The sequence below is a fragment of the Cryptomeria japonica genome, chromosome 10 (assembly GCF_030272615.1).
Source record: "Cryptomeria japonica chromosome 10, Sugi_1.0, whole genome shotgun sequence".
Lineage (NCBI taxonomy): Eukaryota > Viridiplantae > Streptophyta > Pinopsida > Cupressales > Cupressaceae > Cryptomeria > Cryptomeria japonica.
Window position 1 is genome coordinate 766298891 of NC_081414.1, and position 19059 is coordinate 766317949.

Genomic DNA, 19059 nt, shown 5'->3' on the forward strand with positions numbered 1-19059 from the left:
TATATGAGCCATTGGCAAGTGGTGCCCATAGGAGCACCAAGACAGCCAATCTATTTGAGAGTTCCATAAGCTTGCACAAAGTCTCGATCCACTAAGCTACAAAAAGGATGATCTGAGAAGTAGTATCTCTTCTGTCAAGCATCTGTACAGAAGGCCGACTGAGATAATACGCAGCCTTCTTTTTTACTCTCTTATGTTTGATAACTAGATGGAACTGTTGTATGTTATCAACTTCATGTGGAATGCATTAGCTAGCTTGCTTTATGTATGCAAAAACTAATGCAACCTATCTTGAAAGGAATGATGGTTTCCTTTCCAAGAAATGTAGTGTCACACTGTCACCATTATTTTGCAGCTTGGACAATTGTCTACAATTCCTTACCATTGTTGGAGTATTATTGCACTGTCATTGACTGTCTCTCAAAGATGAGATCATATGTCCAGGCTCAGTGAGACTTGTGTCAAGAGCATAAACTCATGCACTGATCTAAAACTTCCAAGTATAGTAGAATATCTGGCATGGCAATGATTGGTGTGGCACAAAGGCACTGCCTTATCTCTTGAAAAGCACAATGATGAGCAAATGTCCATTGATAAACAATGTTCATGTGAGTCATCTGAACTAGCTGCTAGGATATAGGGATAAATTCCGCCAATGTACTTAAGCATCTTATCATGCTCCATCAATGCAACATGATGTTGTTCCAAGTATTCCTAGAAATTGTTTATAATATGTATAATCTTGCACCAATTGATCCTTGCATTTGCACAATTTTTGGGACTTTGTGTGCTTATCCTCATGGTGTTTAAGAGAATAGTATCATTTGTGTATGGCACTTAAAAAAATTTTAATGTATCGCAAAGTTCAAAATTGTGCTCATGTTAAGTGTTGTAGACTTCCCATTATTGTGAAACTGATGTGTACACCTTAAACTCAAAGAATGCAATGTTCCCAACATCAATGAAGTGGTTGACAAATAAATACACTTCAAGTTCATGTATCCATCTGTACAATCCAATGGCATCAATCCTTCTTTGAAACATAAGAATGCCCAGATTCACTAGGATGTTGAATGGATCTTGATGCTCAAAAGGTATGTTGGAACCAATGTTATTAGACTCACCCAGAAGCTCCATGTCTCTGGATAAAGGGAGGGACAGTTTTGGTACCCAACATCAAGATTGTAATTATCTTGGTCATCTCCAGAAGTTCTGCAGATTCAGAGAGAGTCTCAACAGCAGACTCAATGTTGCATAGCGTTTTGAAGAGAAGGGTACAGCCTTCTTTGCATTCGTGACCAAAAGATCTATAGATTTTGTCTTGCTTTCTGTCGAGTAGTTAGAACAATGACCATTAAGGGAGGTTATTAAATTATTGTAATGTTTTTATGACGGTCATCATAGTTGTTTAAGTTAGTATTTAGAAACTTCTGATTATGTCTTTCGTGTTTCTATTTATGATCATTTCCATTATGGAAAGATCGTCTTGTGTTTCTCTATTTAAGGAGTCTTTAAATCTCCTTTGAAAAGATCAAACTCTGAATTATTATAACGGGAAACCCTTTCAGGAGAAAACCACGACTAAAGATTGCTTATATAAATTTCTCTTACAAACTTTGAAGGCACCAACCTACTGGAGACACCAATTCCCACTTGTCTTTGTAGGCAACAACTCATTGGAGACACCAATCCCTACTATTGAGCACTAACCAAGCTAGACACACCAATCTCTTCTATTGAGATGCACCAAACTCTAACAACAAAGTCTTTGTCTTCTTGAGAATAAATCTCCTTCAAAGATCTTCTATAAATTGGTTAATAAATCTGCTCTAACTCTGCTCATAAATCTGCTTAATTCTGCTTATAAGTCTTCTATAACTCTACTCATATATCTGCTATAAATCTGATTATAATCTTCTTCAAATCAGGTCCATAAATCTGCTGATAAAGCATATATCTCTGGTCTAAATCTGAAAGATATTTCGCTAAATTCTTGCAAATCACATCTCAAACTTATCTTGCATATATACCTTCCAAAATAACCCTTCGTACAAAAGCAGTGACCCATCCAAGAGGGGTTGGCCAAACTTCAAATATAATTATTTCATTTTAATTTCAGAAGTGGCAATTACATGCAAAACAATTCAAATTAAAATATAATAAATGCTTCTAACATAGTTGGCTAGCACTCCATAAATATTTTAAGTTCCATTGGGATGCATCCTCGGGTCTGTTACCCCCATACCCATATCAAGGACGGGACCGGGACGCAAAGACATTTTTTCCCCATAATGCCTCAATGAAATTTGCTTTCATGGAAGACCATTATTGCACTATATTCGCTAAAAAGATTTGTTGAAAAGGCTTCAGAAAATTTCAAGAAAATGTAATTTGCAAGTATAAAGTTGAATTCAACAATATTTGTCAATATCCTTGCTACGTATACCAAAATACATATGAAATCTCAATTCAAGTCTAATGCTATGTATTAAGATTTTACAATGTATATGATGAATGCTTTATCACTGTTATGATATGCATATTTGAAATTTCTCTATATTTTTTAAAATCCCCTATTTTTTTAACAGCCGTCCCCTAAAAAATGGCTCAAAAATACCCCCATACTAAAAACATGTCCCATCGCCCCCTATCGTCCTTGTCCCCGAAACTCATTGGAACATAGATTTTAACTTTGTATTTTGAAGTTTGAAATACATTGTGATAATAGAATGTGGACAAAAAAAAATTATTGCTAATCAAATAATGGAATTGTTTTGACAAAAATGCCAAACTCTTACAATGAATGGAAACGCACATTTTGAGACAGCCGTGTATTTCATTCTACTTTTGAGCATTCTTGGAGAATGTTTAATCATATACACTACAAGAAATTCAATTGTTTGACTCAACAACAGATAAATGATTTGGGTTTTGTCCACCACAATCCCTGTGATGTCCCTTTTGGAGATATTACTATATTTTGACGCAAATCACAAGTTCACTTAAACATAAGAGATATAATACAGTTAAGAATATAAATTTACCATTTCAAATGTCTTTAACAAGATTAATCCTAGTTTAGGTCCTACAATCATGTTAGTCAACACTTGAAACGTAATTCATGAGACCAACTATTTTCACATGGGTAAGGAATTCAATAACATATGATTGCTTATATAATCGATAGCATTAATAATTATCCAAAGCATATTCCTAAAGTTATCCTTGCATTGCAAGAGTATGGGTGGAAAATGGTCCACTCCATCCCTCAATCCACCTTGGAGGCACTCCATCCTTCTTGATCAAGCCTAGGAGCACTAATCAGCCTCCCAGCCCATGAGCACTTCATCTTGGGGTGGCATGATTGATAAGCGTATGAGACTACCTTCTCCACCAAGCCAGCTAACACACATACACCTCCTGGCCCACAAGCACTCCATCTCGAAGTTGCATACTTGGTGAAAAATAGGTCGGGTTCTCGGTTTTCATGAACTCAAAAAGGTTGATCAGCCTTCTTGTTTGCAGCCATTTCTATTCAATTCAAAATAGATTAACTATCTGAATATATTTTAACATATTTATCAAATAGAAATGTAATTAATTTTATTTAAATTGGGGAACAATGCTCCCATTGGATAAGGCTTGTTATTGGGCCTCCTTGGGTTCATCCATCTTCGCACGATAAAGAGGAAATGGAATGGAACAAACCAGATGCAGGTTGAATTAAAATAAATTTCGACGAGGCCTCCAAAGGAAACCCGGGTCTATCTGGAGTAGGTTGTGTTGCTCGGGATTAGATAGGGAGTATTTTAGCAATAGGAGCTCAGAAGCTTACGGATGGGACAAACAATGAAGCAAAATCCAAGGCTGCTTTTCTCACCGTCAACTTGGCAAGCAAATTAGTGGTAACAAAATTACATTTGGAAAGAGATTTACAAATAATTATAAATGCAATCTCAAATGGTGAAGCACAAGCTCGGAAATTGAACAAATACATCAAAATTATTAGAACTAAGCTAAATTCTTTTTTATATTTAAAAATTTCTCACATTAGGCATGATGGAAATAAGGTGGTGAACACCTTATCGAAGTGGGAAAGCTCATTTATTTTAGGCAAAGTGGTGGGAGGATTATCGAAAAGTGCAAATTGGGCAGGATTTGGTACAAAGTGCAAGTGTTGAGTTAGGGAATTGAAACTCATTGAATGAGGTGAGCCTCCCAAGACATTCAAAGCGTGCAAGACAAGTTAAATGGAGGCGACATTGAGAAATTTTCATTCATTTTGAATGAAAATTTGTGAGAGTCGTCTGGGTGTTGTAGAGTAAGGATGGAAGCCAGCTTTACATTGAGAACAAAGAAGCAGCAATTGGCTTTCTGGGGAAAATTACCGATGACCACTTGAGAAGAATTTTTATACTTGAAGATCCAATGTTTTTGCAACTGATCAAAATGTTGTTGGGCGATGAAGTCATGAATGTGGAATACAAGAACAAAACGAAAGTGGATATCGCCTCTCTAGTCCTCACATGGTGCCTAGAATTGGGGACTAAAGATGATACATGGTGGCTCATAGAATCATGTGTTAGGGGCCAGTGGTGCTATGGCATGGGGGCTTTAATTGCAATGGTCATCCTAGGAGAGGGATTCAAAATAAAGAGAGGGGAATGGTTTTGTTGATGTGTTTTTTATGACCTCATGCAACACCGTATAAAATATAAGTATTCTATACTCTCTTGAACAAAGACTTCTCGAATGCTAAACTATGTGATCAAATGAGAAGACTCCAAGGTTCCGATAGTCAGATTCTGACTTTAAATGTGGATAGATTCAGTGAATAAATGTGATTTTGTTGGAATCATAAGGGTACTTACGTTTTACTTGAACTTTGCTGCAATGTGGAATCTCAAATTTACTAAAGCCTAATAAGGCAAAAGGAGACAAGGGTTGAGAAAGATTATGCTACTCTAAGAATGTAAGAAATGACTGTTGATTAGGTGCACCCAAACCAAGCTTTTCTTCGCCATGCTGGAACAACTACACAAAGAAGGTGCAATCTCCAAAGGATAAACGAATGATTTCAATATCACCCATGCACACCAACATTATGAACAGTAAGCATACAATGATTGAAGTTAAGCTTATTTCACTTTGACCACACACTGCAATTTGCAATCAACAAACTCCAAGTGGTATGAACATAGGTACACCATTCATCAGCAACAAGATCTTCCATCCATCTAATCAACATTAAAACAAATGAGAAGTAGAGACCATGCAAATTGTTGAATCAACACATGAAATTCACCATATCTACAATGAAAATAATATGTTTCTTGCAAAACAAAGTCTTGGCAACAATCTTTTTTTTCTCTTACTCTATTCTACTACTAACTAGTAACTATTGATTGCTTCTGTGTAATGTCCCCACTTTAGCAGTTGAACAAGTGTGTGTGCGTTAGCCTTGTTCTACATGGTCCCGAGGGCGAACGAAGGGTTTAAAGGGATCCTGGAGTGTTTTGGCCTAGTCATTTCCAGTTGGGGCCAAAACGAAGTTGATTTACTCAGTTTCAGGCATACTTACTATTTTTAGTAAGTCAGCAGGACATAGTGGAGGCCAGTTTTGGTGTTTGGATTTGATACTCCTTGGTGAGAGCTTTCCGACGGGCTATCACTCGCATTATTCGGAGTCCGATTGCTAATACATTTTAATGCCTGAAGTTTTATTAAAGTAACATTTAATTTAATTGTAAAATATTAAAGTGTTACTCTAATATTTATTTTATGGGATCTATACCCAAGGGAGACATAAGTGAATATTTTAATATATGTTTTGTATTGCTCATCTTTTATCCCACATTGCCGATGAGAGTTGAGTCGACCCTTGGAAAGAGAATAAAAGAAAGCGTTTGTGGCTTCATTAGATATGTTAGATATGAGAAGAAATTGATGCAATGAGTTGTAGACCCGTTCTTGGCATCAGAGGACGTCTATCCTCTCTTGTGACATTCTAGACGTCATCCCCCTGGGGTTTGGCCTTTGGAATCCATTGCTACCAGCTTCATTATCAGGTAGTTTGGGCACGTTTCTAGCTACAGGCAGATTGGATGTTTTGCGCATAACTTCTTCTCCATTTGTCCGATGCTTATGCCACTTTGAGGGGATGATATATGAAGACTTTGGACTGACTGAAGATAAAATATTACTGTAGCAGCAGCATACTGTAGCAGCTGCGCACTGTAGCAGCCACGTCACTGTAGCAACGTCACTGTAGCAGCTGCGTACTGTAGCATCTTGTTAGCAGCAGCCTAATGCTATGGCCCAGGCCATCACTCTGTGAAAACAATATTCATGCTATTCTATTGCTGGAGTATTTAGTGAGTTGTTTCATTGCCAATATTGCACTTAATCTGAAAATCATTATAAATACAGTGTGTTGGTTATTTCAGTTGTGTGTTTATGCTTTCATTTTCATATTCATGTTACATGCATAGATCCTTGTTAAAAGGGCACAAAAAAAACAATACAACAAACCATTCCGGAGTCATAAAGGTTGTAACACAAATCAGAGAAATTAAGGACTGCAAGCAAAGTGTCTGACGGAATTACTTTATAGCTGTGATTTCATTTAGAAGTGGATTTTGGGGTAACCATTACATTCTGCTACCAACTATTAATCCTTTACAAATGACAAGACTAAGTCTTATATAGAGAGCTCATTACATTAAAGATATTTTGTTAGCAATTTTGGAAATCCTTAAGATGAATTTGGATAATGCAACTTTTGCCTCACTTCACCTTCAATCCTCAAGTCGTGGATTCCTTGAAGTCGAGGAATTTGAGAATGCACATCATGAATTCCTTGAGGTCAAGGAATAATGATCACTTTTATCTCTTTCAATCGTTCTTCACATTCCTCCATATATTTGCTTCATTGAGGCATTCAATTGTTTTCACTTTGCTTGTAAACTTTGAAGATCCAAGGATAAATTGAGTTAAGGCGATTTTCAGCTTTCATGTCTTTCAAGACTCCCAAATCGTGGATTCCTTGGGGTCAAGGAATTTGAGAAGTTACATCGTGGATTCCTTGAGGTCAAGGAATTTGAGCACTCAAGGATGACTTTGCTCATTTTCTTCAAGATCACTTCTTAAAATTATTGTTTCACCAAGTAAAAGGCAGTTGTTGCAAGTTTGGTTACAAATGATCTTCCTTTGTTGAAATCATTTAAAGCTTCATCAACTTATGGCTTTCGCCTAATGCTTGGATGATTGATCATCACATGGGTAACTAGCCTTCAAGACCCTAAAGTCGTGGATTCCTTGGGGTCAAGGAATTTGAGAGGTCAAGAAAAATGAGAAATAAAGCCGTGGATTTCTCCACCTCATGCAATTTGAGCGCTCAAAGATAACATTCACTCCTTGCTCAACTTATGAATTTCACTAAGTAAAGGAATTGTTGTAAATTTAATTGAAAGTAATCTTTCCTTGTTGGAATCATCTTAAGCACTAAGTCACCAATTCATGCCTTTCGCCCAACCCTTGGTTATCATGCTGAAATCATGGATTCCTTGAGGTCAAGGAAAATGAGAAGTCAAGTTGGGGATTCCTTGAGGTCAAGAAATTTGAGAAATTAAGTCGGGGATCCCTTAAGGTCAAGGAAATTGAGAAGTCAAGAAAATTAACTTTCACCCACACTTGTAAATTTTTGGATATCCACTTTTAGGAATACTTCGCATTCCTTGATTGATTGCTCCACTTAAGCTCTATATGATCATGACTTCATTGAGTTTATTCCTTTGCAACATTGACAACTTTCATAGCTTTACAACAACATGTTGCACTTTTCCACTACTTTGCCTCTAAAACTCAGTCTTAACACTCCACCATGGATTCCAAACATGAAACATGAAACATGACTCCTTGACTTGACCACATCCTGACAATCAAGGCACTGCATCTTCTTACAAGCAAAAGGTTAAAGACACCAAAAACTATTTCCAAACTAGACGACTAAGCTAAGACAACTATGGTACCAAGCAGAAAGTGGGGAGTCCCCATTTGCAATGGGGCAATGTGTGAAAACGTCCCCACATGAGACCCACCCTTCTCTAGAGTGCGAAGGAGGACAAAGAAAGTAGAAGGGCAGAGGCACAAGCGGTGTGGCATCATTTGAAAGACTTCCTCAGGGAAAGGGAAGCGTCATTGCAAGAGTTGTCAGAGGAGGAGCAGCTTGCAGGACAAAGAAAATCAAATTTTTGAAGGATGATTACTGGATGGGCAGCAGGGGTGCAGTTTGAATTGGTCTGTCTTCATGCAGTAATTTTGTTAACTATTAGATCTTTAAACAATGTTCAGAACCAGTGGTTGGGCAGTTTTCTGCTAGAATCGTGTTGATTATATATATTTTGTATATGATTTGCTCGATATGATGGTGTTTACAAACCTGTATGTTTTTTGAATGGGCGTTGGGGATGGTTGATTTTCTGGTTGATATCAGTGTTAAGAGACAACTTTCCCTATATTTTTTGTAAAAATTTATGATATCTTAATAATAAAATAACCTTTACCAATCAAAAAAAAAAATACTCCCATTGGACAATAATGCAATCACTTGCAAATATCCTTATATAATTTCAGCAAAGAATAAATATTGCATATACTCATATCATATTTTCACACATCAACTTACTAATACTAGGCTGATAATTACGCCAAAGGCGTCTCTTATTTGAGATGCACAAGCTAGATTTGAAAATCAACGGTCTAAAATCCATTGAAATCAATGCAAGACGATTCAACCTGTTTCCTCTGTTGATTCTTCCTCCTCATTGACTATCTGTTTATGGAAACGAATGAATATATGGCAATGATAATTGCACCGTAGTTTCTGTCAGTTTGTCTTTTTTTTTACATCAACTCGGCTATTTACAACACACAACTTAAAAGATGGAGAGCGATCAAATCGTTTGTTAATTCACGTGTGGTATCATCGCTGGCCAAAGCGTTAATTTTCTTTGTACTGGACTACTGTTATTTACCACGTGTAATCTGCCCCAGAGACAAAGTCACAATCAATCAATCTCCATTTTCAAAGGGTGTGCAATTGATCCTTTCCTCAACGGTGGCAACTTTGAAGGTTGATGGTTGAGTTCGAGACAAAAGATTTTTGAAGCCTTTCACATGAATATATTAATTAATTACTTGATTGGGGAGTGAGGACTGACTGGCATTACAAAAATTTCTAGGCAAGTTCGATGGCATATGTTTTCTTTTAATCAAACCTGTTTAATGGATTTCCCTGCAACGAGTACCTAGTACGTAGTACCAACTCACACTGTCAAGTCATGTAGAGAAAATCAAGTTGAACATTGCAAATTTTTCAGCATCCTTAAATTGTTATGGCAGTGGGATGGATTTGACTATAGAGTTCAATGGTTACCTAAGGATTTGACTATAGAGTTCAATGGTTACCTAAGTAATAATTTAACTATTATATTTTTTATATGCTGATTTGATTCATACTGTATAAAAACATATTAGTTATTAATTATAATAATTCATATTTGTATTCAATAATTTTTATTATAGAGTATAATATTTTAAAATAATATAATTCATAAAATAAATTGTTATATATAATGATAGGTATAATACATAAAAAATAATTTAATTTATATTATAAATTAATAATTATATATTCTATTATACTTATTTTAATAATTTGAAATGTAAAAAATAAATATAATCAAAATCTATAAGAATAACACTCAAATGTGAATGACTATTAAGGGCAAGATTCTAACTAATATAACTAAGATGTTTATGAATGAAAATCCATCAAAATATGTCATATGTACCTCATCAAAATCTAGGTTACTTGTATTTTATAAATGACATACAAAGAGATGATACATTATTCTTTGCCTATTATTTTGTATATTTCTCTGGAGTTGCTACTATATCGTCTCTTTAATATTACTATGTAGACTTTAAATTTGAACAATGGCATTTTTCTTTCTAAAAGTGATATGCATTAACATCATTTGATAGGATGCACCCAATTCATGTTAGAATTTAATGTCGATGAAAATTAGTTCTTTAATTGTTACTTGTCTATGTCCCCTTCTTTATCTCTCACGGATGCCTTCTCTCTCTCTCTCTCTCTCTCTCTCTCTCTCACACACACACACACACACACATTCACTCTCCCTCTATATTCCTTTCTATCTCACTCTATCTATATCACTATGCCTCTCCCTCTCTCTCTTTCACTCCATCTATTCCTCATCTCTCCTGCACTATAAATTTATCTCCATTTCACTCTATTTCTCCCTCTCACTCCTCTCTATTTCTTTCTCTATATCATCCTCTATATGTATCTCTCCCTCTCCCTCTCTATATATTGTGCTATCTTCCCTTCTTTCCCCCTCTAACTATCTTTCTCCCTCTATCTCACCATCTACATCTCTTTATCTCTCACTTCCTTTATATCTCTCTATCTCTTGCTTCCTTTATATCTCTCTATCTCTCGCTTCCTCTATATCTCTATATCTATTTATATTTGTATCTTTATGTACCTCCATCTCTTTATGTCCCTCCCTATCTCTCTATCTCTCTCCCCATCTCTCCCTCTCTCTCCCCCTTCCTCTTCCCATATATCTTTATATCTCCCTCTTCCTCTCTCCCTTTCTCAATATCTATTTATTTATCTCTCCCTTTCTCAATATCTCTTTATTTTTATATCTCTCTATCTATATCTTTGTCTCTCTCATTCCCCCCCCCCTCTATATGTATAATTCTTTCTCTCTATCTCCATTGCCCCACATTTATTCTACCATCTCTTCCACTATCTCTATCTCATTATATCACCATATCACTACCCCTATATATCTCCCTTTCTCCACATCTCTCTATATAACACTTTCTATCTCTACCTTTATCTTTCTACCTCTCCCTCTTTATATATTTATTTCTTCCATCTCCCTCTCCTTCTCTCCATATCACTCTCCTTCTCCATCCCTATCTCTATCTTTATCATCCGATCTACCCTCTCCCTCTTCCATATTTATCTCTTTCTCTCCTTCTCCATCTCTAACTTTATCTTTGTCTCTAGCTTCCTCTATATCTCTATCTCCTTAGCCCTACTCACTTTATCTTCCCTTCTATTTCTCTCTCTTTTTATCCCTATATTTCCCTCACACTCACTCTTTCCTTGTTGCAAACAAAACAGGATCTTGTTCCTAATGGATCCTAATTATCCTCCTAATTTAGAGGATTTTATCAATCATGTTTGGATCCTTGTACCTAGATGCACATTTCATTTGAAGCTATCACTTCTTGATCAAGACCTTTGTTGCACAAGCAATATCATTTTCTAAATGGCCTACCCATTGACCTCATGCACTACACAAATGTATTTGTCTTCCTCTCCATCTCCCACTCTAGATCTATCTCTATCTCTATGTATTTGTCTTCCTCTTCATCTCCCACTCTAGATCTTCATCTCGACCTATGTCTTCCTCTCTCCCCCTCTATCTCTAGATATTTCTCTCTTTAGATCCATCCATCTCCCTCCCTCTCCCTCTCCCTCTCCCTCTCCCTCTCCCTCTTCCTAGACCTTTATATTTATATATGTTTGCCTCTCTATCTTTCCATATCTCTATACATCTATATCTTTCACTATCTTTACCTCTCTATATGCTACTTGTCATCTCTATCTCTATCTTTCTATCTCTCCTCTTTCTCCCTCTCTATATAGTCATCTCGTTCATCTCTATCTATCCCTCTCTCCTCTCTCTTTATCTCTCCCTCCCCTTATTTCCATATCTCTCTCCTACATCTCCATCTCCAACTTTATCTCCTTTCCCCTCAAAGTCCCCTCCTATTTATCTCTCTTTCTATCCCTATCTCTCTCTATAGGTGGATGTATAGTTGATTTTAAGCTATCACTTCTCCATTGAGACCTTTGTTGCACAATAATATCATACCTACTAATTGACCTCATGTACTACACAAAAGTATTCAAAAAATATATACTGAAATATTCCCTAATTAACCTTCTAAACCTTTTCGGCATACCCATTGCATACAAAGATGCAATTGCTAGTATTTAATCAGATTTCTGCTCTTTATTGACTATTTCTTTTTTCAAATCAAATGTCTATTCCAGATCAGATTATTTATTTTCAGATCTCTTTCTTCTCATTCGATTGATCCTTCTTGGATGGTTTTCCCCAATCATTTGTCCTCCTATTTATATCCTCTAGCGGAGGGATCACCTCTCTTCATAAACACCCCTTGCCGATGTAAGGGTTCTGTAAGGGTTCCATCCTTTCAAAGCTGAGCTCAGCCCCTTAATAAAACTGAGTCAGCTCCCATAAAGAAATTAATATTATTTGTACGTTGCTCATAATTGCCCGTAATCTAGTCAGCCCCACCATTAGTTTTAGTCAAATCTCTTTTAATTAATTCTATTTTGGGTGGGCCCTTAACAGGGACTTAACTTGGGTCGGCTCTTTTCAGGGAGATAATATTATTTTTTTATTTTAATTTGAATGCCTGAGTTTTATTTATATATTGCAGGGGCATGACAATCTCCACATTCAAATTTAAAAGCTTCAAGATAAATACAATTTGCATTTCCATTTGTAAATTAAAATTCTAATTATTGTTTTCTTAGAATTTGCAATTCGAATACTTATTTTGTTTAGGCAACAAACTAATACATTCAAATATCAATATCAAGGAGCCTCGAGCATGATCAGCCAATTGACCAAGACAAGTTTATGTTGAAGTTTAAAATACACTGCGATAATGGAATGTAGACAAAATTTATTTTTTGCTAATCAACTAATGGAATTACTTTGGCAAAAATGCCTAACTCTTACAATGGATGGCAACGCACATTTTGAGACAGCCATGTATTTCATTCTACTTTTGAGTATTCTTGGAATGTGTTTAATCATATACTCTCCAAGAAATGCAATTGTTTGACTCAAAAATAGAAAAATGATTTGGGTTTTGTCCACCACAATCTCCACCTTCAAATTTAAAATCTTCAAAATAAGGATAATTTCCATTTCCATTTCCATTTGTAAATTCTAATTTTTGTTTTCTTACAATTTGCAATTAGAATACTTATTTTGTATGGATTAAAACGAGGAGAAGCCACTTTTAGCAAAGCAAGGGTTTGATGTCAAGAGAGGCCAAGGCATTTGATGAAGAGCAGTTAAATCAAATTAGGAAAGAGCAAAATGCTGGAGCCTTGTCATCAAGAATTGCAGCTCTCTAGTATAGCATACATCATAGCAGCTAGCCCCATTGGCTCTGTCCATTTTGTGTTACTTTCTAGATTGTACTTTGTAGGTTGATATTTTTTTTTTTGTTTTTGGAGATTGATTTTGAGTTCAAACTTCAAAGTTGAACTAAAAAGTATTGTACTATGCAATGTGCAATGTAATTAACAATCTCAAATTAATGAGGAAAATCCATGTTTCAAAATTTATGGCATGCACTCCTTTACTTTCACACTCACTCTCTTTTCAATTAAAATGGCTTTATATGTTTTGAAAAGCAATTATTGTCTTCTTTATTTCCTATGTTATTTGGGTTCCAGAATTTTATCCCCTTTTTTCCCTGATAAATTAAAAAAACTGTATCTATTAGTTTTCTAAGTTATTCCTAAATAAAATTGTTGTTTCTAAGGCATAGAGCATTGTCCCCAATATCCACATCAGTTGAAGACAACTATTGTGTCAATTGACTATGAGTTTATGAATGATTTTTCAGAGTTCTATGCAACATAGGTGTGTATCTAAAGTGAAAAAAACTAGTTTAAAATTTCATGATTCACATTTATGTGTATCTAGACTAATGACATGATAAAGGTGATTCACTACTTGGGTATAAATGTACAAAGGAATTTAACACATCATAGACTTAGACCCAGGTATCTTTTACATGTGCAGTACTCTACTAACAATCTGTTTACAAAGAAACAAAGGAATCATAATAATGTTCACAAACGACCAAAGTAGGTCAACAGGATTCAGAGGACAATCAAGTTTACAAGAAGCACTATAATAGAATGAATGACCTAGGACATGAAAGGTAATTGAACACAACATACAAAACAAAGAAGATGTATGGTTAGATTGATAAGGGAGAATTCTACTGAGTTAATGTCTATGTGAAGGAAAGCATTTACAAATTTGTACTAATGCCAACCTGCATGGAAGACATTTTCAGAACCTAAATTTCTAACACTGTCAGAACACCTCTAAAACTGTATCATTTTCTATGTAAACAATATGGATTATCAGTCCAATAAAATTGCATTAATTGATTCACCAATCAATCTCAAGTGGTAGATTGCTGAGAGGATTTGTAAAGAAAAAGTTAAAGGTTCCCTGCACATTGCCTCCTCAAAGAAATCCACCGAATTGAACTGATGACAATAAATATTCAAGCTTGCTTCCATCTCAAAGTAGAAAAATCAAGAGCAATGCATGCAGACTATATAATTGATAGCAACATTGAAAATCATTTTGCATTCTTTGGTGGACTCTACGCACTAATCGACACAAAATGCACCAGTCTTCTTGTCAAAATGGTAAATCAAACAACTATCATCTGCTTCTATGTATGTTAGAGCCATACTCAACAATGTAGCACAAATAGTAATAAACAAACGTTAGTCCTATAGTGAGATAATTTAATGAAATCTGATTTGAATGGACCATTTATAGAATGCACCTTAAATTGTGCAAACACTGTTCTTAACGTTTTCAGGAAAACCATGGAGGCTTTTGAAATAATAAATTCAAGTGATCACAAGAAGGCACCCAAGAGATGTTCAATTGTAGGTTAACTTTTTCTTTACAATCTTTTAGCTTCAACCAGGTTATGCATTTACCATTAAAACAATGCCTATAAGTAGCTTTAATGTGTAATCAAATCAAATCAAAATTATGAAAAAATAGATTACACAATGTTAGACATAAATTAAAGATTTTAACTATAATAATAAAAAAAAGGAGGTAATCTGTAATGAAATTCTGCTTACATGACCAACTTATCATCCGAAAGAGAAGGCAAAATTCTCTTTACTGCAACTGGTGTACCACGCCAATTTGCTTGCAAAATCTCTCCAAAGGATCCCTAAAGACATGCGCAATTGTGAGACAAGCAATACCAAAATTACAATTGCACATGGATTGAGAAGTACCATATTTAATTGGAAGGAAATTTTTTAAATTAATTTCATACTATGAAATATCAAATAGATAAACTTCAGCATATCAACAGTTTAACATTTATATAAATTATGAAAATATAAGTATGGAACACAAAAGGTCAAGGACATGTTAGGTTCCAATCTAGCCAGCATCACTACTTGAGGTATCGCCTGTTTGCACGAATAAAAGAATAATTTTAATTTAGCCACACATTGCTCCAAATTGGCATCCCTTAGGTTCGAACTTAAGAACTCATGGCAAAACTCAAGGAAATCCAAGACATGTCAATCAGCCTACACACGTGAACAAATAACATTCTATCATGATACACAATCAATCTGATGGATATCATAGACTTTTCTTTTATAGTTGCTCATAGAATGCACTCATCTCAAAGAAATACATGACTAAAGTGACTGAAAGTGCCAGAGGAATTTATATCTGCACATGTAAACTAATTGTGCTTAATCACAAATGGATGAAGATAGTGATAAGCAATTGGCAAAAGACTGCATGTTAAAACACAAACAACTATCCATCAAAATGTAAAATCACTACCCCTAGACTACTGGCCATAATTCACATGAGGAAGCAGATTAAAAGCCTTGCTAAGAATTTCAAGTTACACTAAATTATATAAAAAAAATTGATACTAAGCTGGAAACACGAAATGATCTGGACTGGTGGGTGCCAATTTGTAACGTGTGCATTGCCTGAGCAGATTCATGGTCAGGGATATATATGGTGCACATTTAGTTTTAAGCTGGAAAATTTTTAAAGTTCCAATTATTACTTGGGAGCAATGCAAAACATATACAATTTGGAAGCAATATTGGTAAATTTGACTTTAATACTAGTTCAGAGAGCAATCTATGAAAATACTCAATGCTCTGTTTCAACAAGTCAATACACAGGACTTTGTTGTAATAGGAACATCGAACAAGACACTGAGTGGAATCACAAGTCACCAACAAGGCCATGTTCTATTTCACAATATCACAAGAACCAATATTAAAATATGAGAATCTGGTTCCAAAATTTGTGGTTCCTGCTAAAATATCTTCTCCAACATGTCAGGCTGAGAATTGTCAATAAGCTCCATAAATTTCTAGCAGATTAGTGCTGTTCATTGTTGTGAATGTTGTCAAGTTGTCCATCTGGAAAACAGCGCAGATAGGTCTCAGTGGTTTTTACCGAATGTGAGTATTTTGATTTTCCATTGAGCTTTGCCACAAGGCAACAGAAGGTCACAAAGCATGTTTGTGCAAAAGGGATAACCAGGGTAACAGTAGTGCACATAAGAGTTTGCGTGCAGCAGTATCCAGTTCAACAGAGGGAAAACAGTCCATAAATACTTATGAAAGATGCCCAATTGTATAACAATAAGAATTGAAATATAAAGCCCCAATTTTAATAAGGAAAGAAAGAATTCAATTCTATACTGGAAATGACTTCTAAGAAAGAAAAGATCAGTTTAATAATTCAGAATTTATTGATTACTCCATATGCAACAGTTCAACATAATCTGGAAATAACAGACTCAGACTCTTATACCATCCATTCCAGCATATAGCTCTTATAATATAGTAAAGATCTCAACATACTGTTTCCTTCCCAAAGGTTCGCTTGCCTTGAACGATATGGCTCCTATTCGCTTGCATTCCCAGGTGCAAGCCTGATAATGAATCTCTTGTGATATTCAAAAGAGGGCCACAGATTAAGCAAAGACTCTTGCCTCAACAATTTCCTCATGTCGTCCACAGCCTTGCAAATATGAAGGTTCCTTATAAGAGTGCCCTGTTGAACATTTTGTAATTGATGTCAAAGGATTACTAAGTAATTGAAATTTGGTATGAGCTACCTAGTTGTTTGCTTGAGCTACTTGCTAGCTTGGTTGAGCTACTTGGTTGGTTGCTTGAGCTGCTGGTTGTTTGCTTGAGCTACTTGCCTGCCTGGTTGAGTGGCTTGGGTGTCTACTTCACCTAGTCAGCTGTCTACTTGTCTACTTTCATGCCTCATCATATTGACACATCATCAGCTGAATGGTCAAAGGCAAAAGAAACTTCAGGCCATTTATTTCCATAGTCAAGTATGCTCACAAGATATAGGCGATGGGTTTAAAAATCATAAACCGTGCCTCATAAATAGTCAAAGATAATAGAGTTTGTGCCTTTTTCAATAACCGTATGACGTATGGTGGCGGAGGAGTATTTCTGATAGAAATGGGCAATGTATTAAGGTTCACCATAACATTTTTTGGAGATATTGTACCCCATTATGGGATGCGACAAAACAAGGTGTATGTTTATCTCCAACGATTGCCGTGAGGAATCCTTTAGTCTTTTTGCTGTGCCTAGTGTTGAATTTATGTTATTAAAGACTGCCGTTACAAAGCATGTGGAGATAAAATGAAAACAATAACTGATTCGCTGCTTTTGTCAGAGAAAGAGATGTTTCTTTTTTTATAAGGTCTAGCCAGCAAGAATACCGCGGGCTTAATATAGCTGGATAGTGGATAAATTTGTTTTTTAGTGGGCTGCATCAGTTTTTTGTTTTCGTTTGCCAAAGTGACATGTGGGTGTTTACTCAAATATAGATAATCTTAAATCTTCCATGAATGTTGCTGTAGGAGATTTTTCAAGAATCATGGAGTTAATAAATTGTTTTGAAGTGTAATGGTTTTACTTGGGAAACTAGTAAATAAAAAATAAGGTTCCTGTGGTTCAGCAATGATGAAGTAATTGCAAAACATGATATTTGTAACGTCCGCAAAATGAAAATTGAATTATTTAGACTCTAATGGCATGTCAGATGTGACTGCATTATTTTGGTGATGGCATGTCTTGAATTGAGGCTGTTTTTGAATAATGTGAGTTCGCTGCTGAAAGGGGGGATTTTTTGATAGTCATCAGCTGAGAAGGAGAATGGCGAAGAACTTGTTTATTACAGGCTGGGGAGATTAAAAAAAAATTCTGATGCTGAGATAATAGTGAGTTGAGGACGTTATACAGGGGTAAAACTTACTACGTTGGGCAGTGGTTTGAGAAGCAAGTTAAGGACACTGTGAAGCTTATTTTTGTGTGAAGATATAATCTCCAGAGCTGCATATGTGACCAAGTGTGGATATTTTGGAGTTGTGCACATTATTGGAGTCTGTTCTTAGAAATGAGCAGATTGAAGATGTGATTTTTGAAGATGATACAGTGTATGGTGAAAGGAGTTGTTTTAGTTACTGTATATTCTGGGTGGGTGCTCATTCTGAGGTTGGTGCCTTAGCTAGCTGGATTTGGTGCTTCAGTTGTTCGGAGTTGGTGCTCACCTCTTGTATTCTGGGTTGGTGCCCATTGGGTTGAAGCAATTTATTAATGAAAGCTATTTGATGTCCTAATTTTTTACCTGAAAGGGTTTTCCACGAGAAATCTGTTTTATACGTCTTTATGGTTGCTTGTTTCATGTTTTATGTGGTTTCAAGTTTTGAAAGTTTAAAAGTTCTGAAATACTAATTCACAACCCACCCCCCCCCCCCCCCGCTCTCAATATTTCCTGTGTGCTCTTCACACCCAATATCCATGATGGTCTGCACCCATCAAAAACCATCTCTGTTCATGAGAGCAAAAGTCAACTGGGCTTTTCAACCTCTGCAAAACTCAGGTAATCACCGTTGAAGCCAGAGCTGATGAGAATGATCCTGCAATCAATAAGTGACAGCTCAAAGTATGGAATGCCGCACGATCTAGTGTTCTCCTGCCTGTGAATGAAATAAATAGCCAGCAACATTAACTAAGTCAGCTCGATGAGACATTGGCGGTGGATATTAATCTTTATG

The 19059-nt window shown here is 35.8% G+C and overlaps 1 protein-coding gene across 1 annotated transcript in view; it reads right to left on the reverse strand.

Annotated features, from left to right (window-relative positions):
• Nucleotides 1-19059, reverse strand: part of LOC131026983 (serine/threonine-protein kinase VIK) — a 94545-nt gene that overhangs the window by 28406 nt on the left and 47080 nt on the right. The window contains exon 4 of the mRNA XM_057956982.2: nt 15062-15156. Within this exon, the coding sequence (XP_057812965.2) occupies nt 15062-15156 (95 nt within the window). The remainder of the gene's footprint in view (nt 1-15061; nt 15157-19059) is intronic.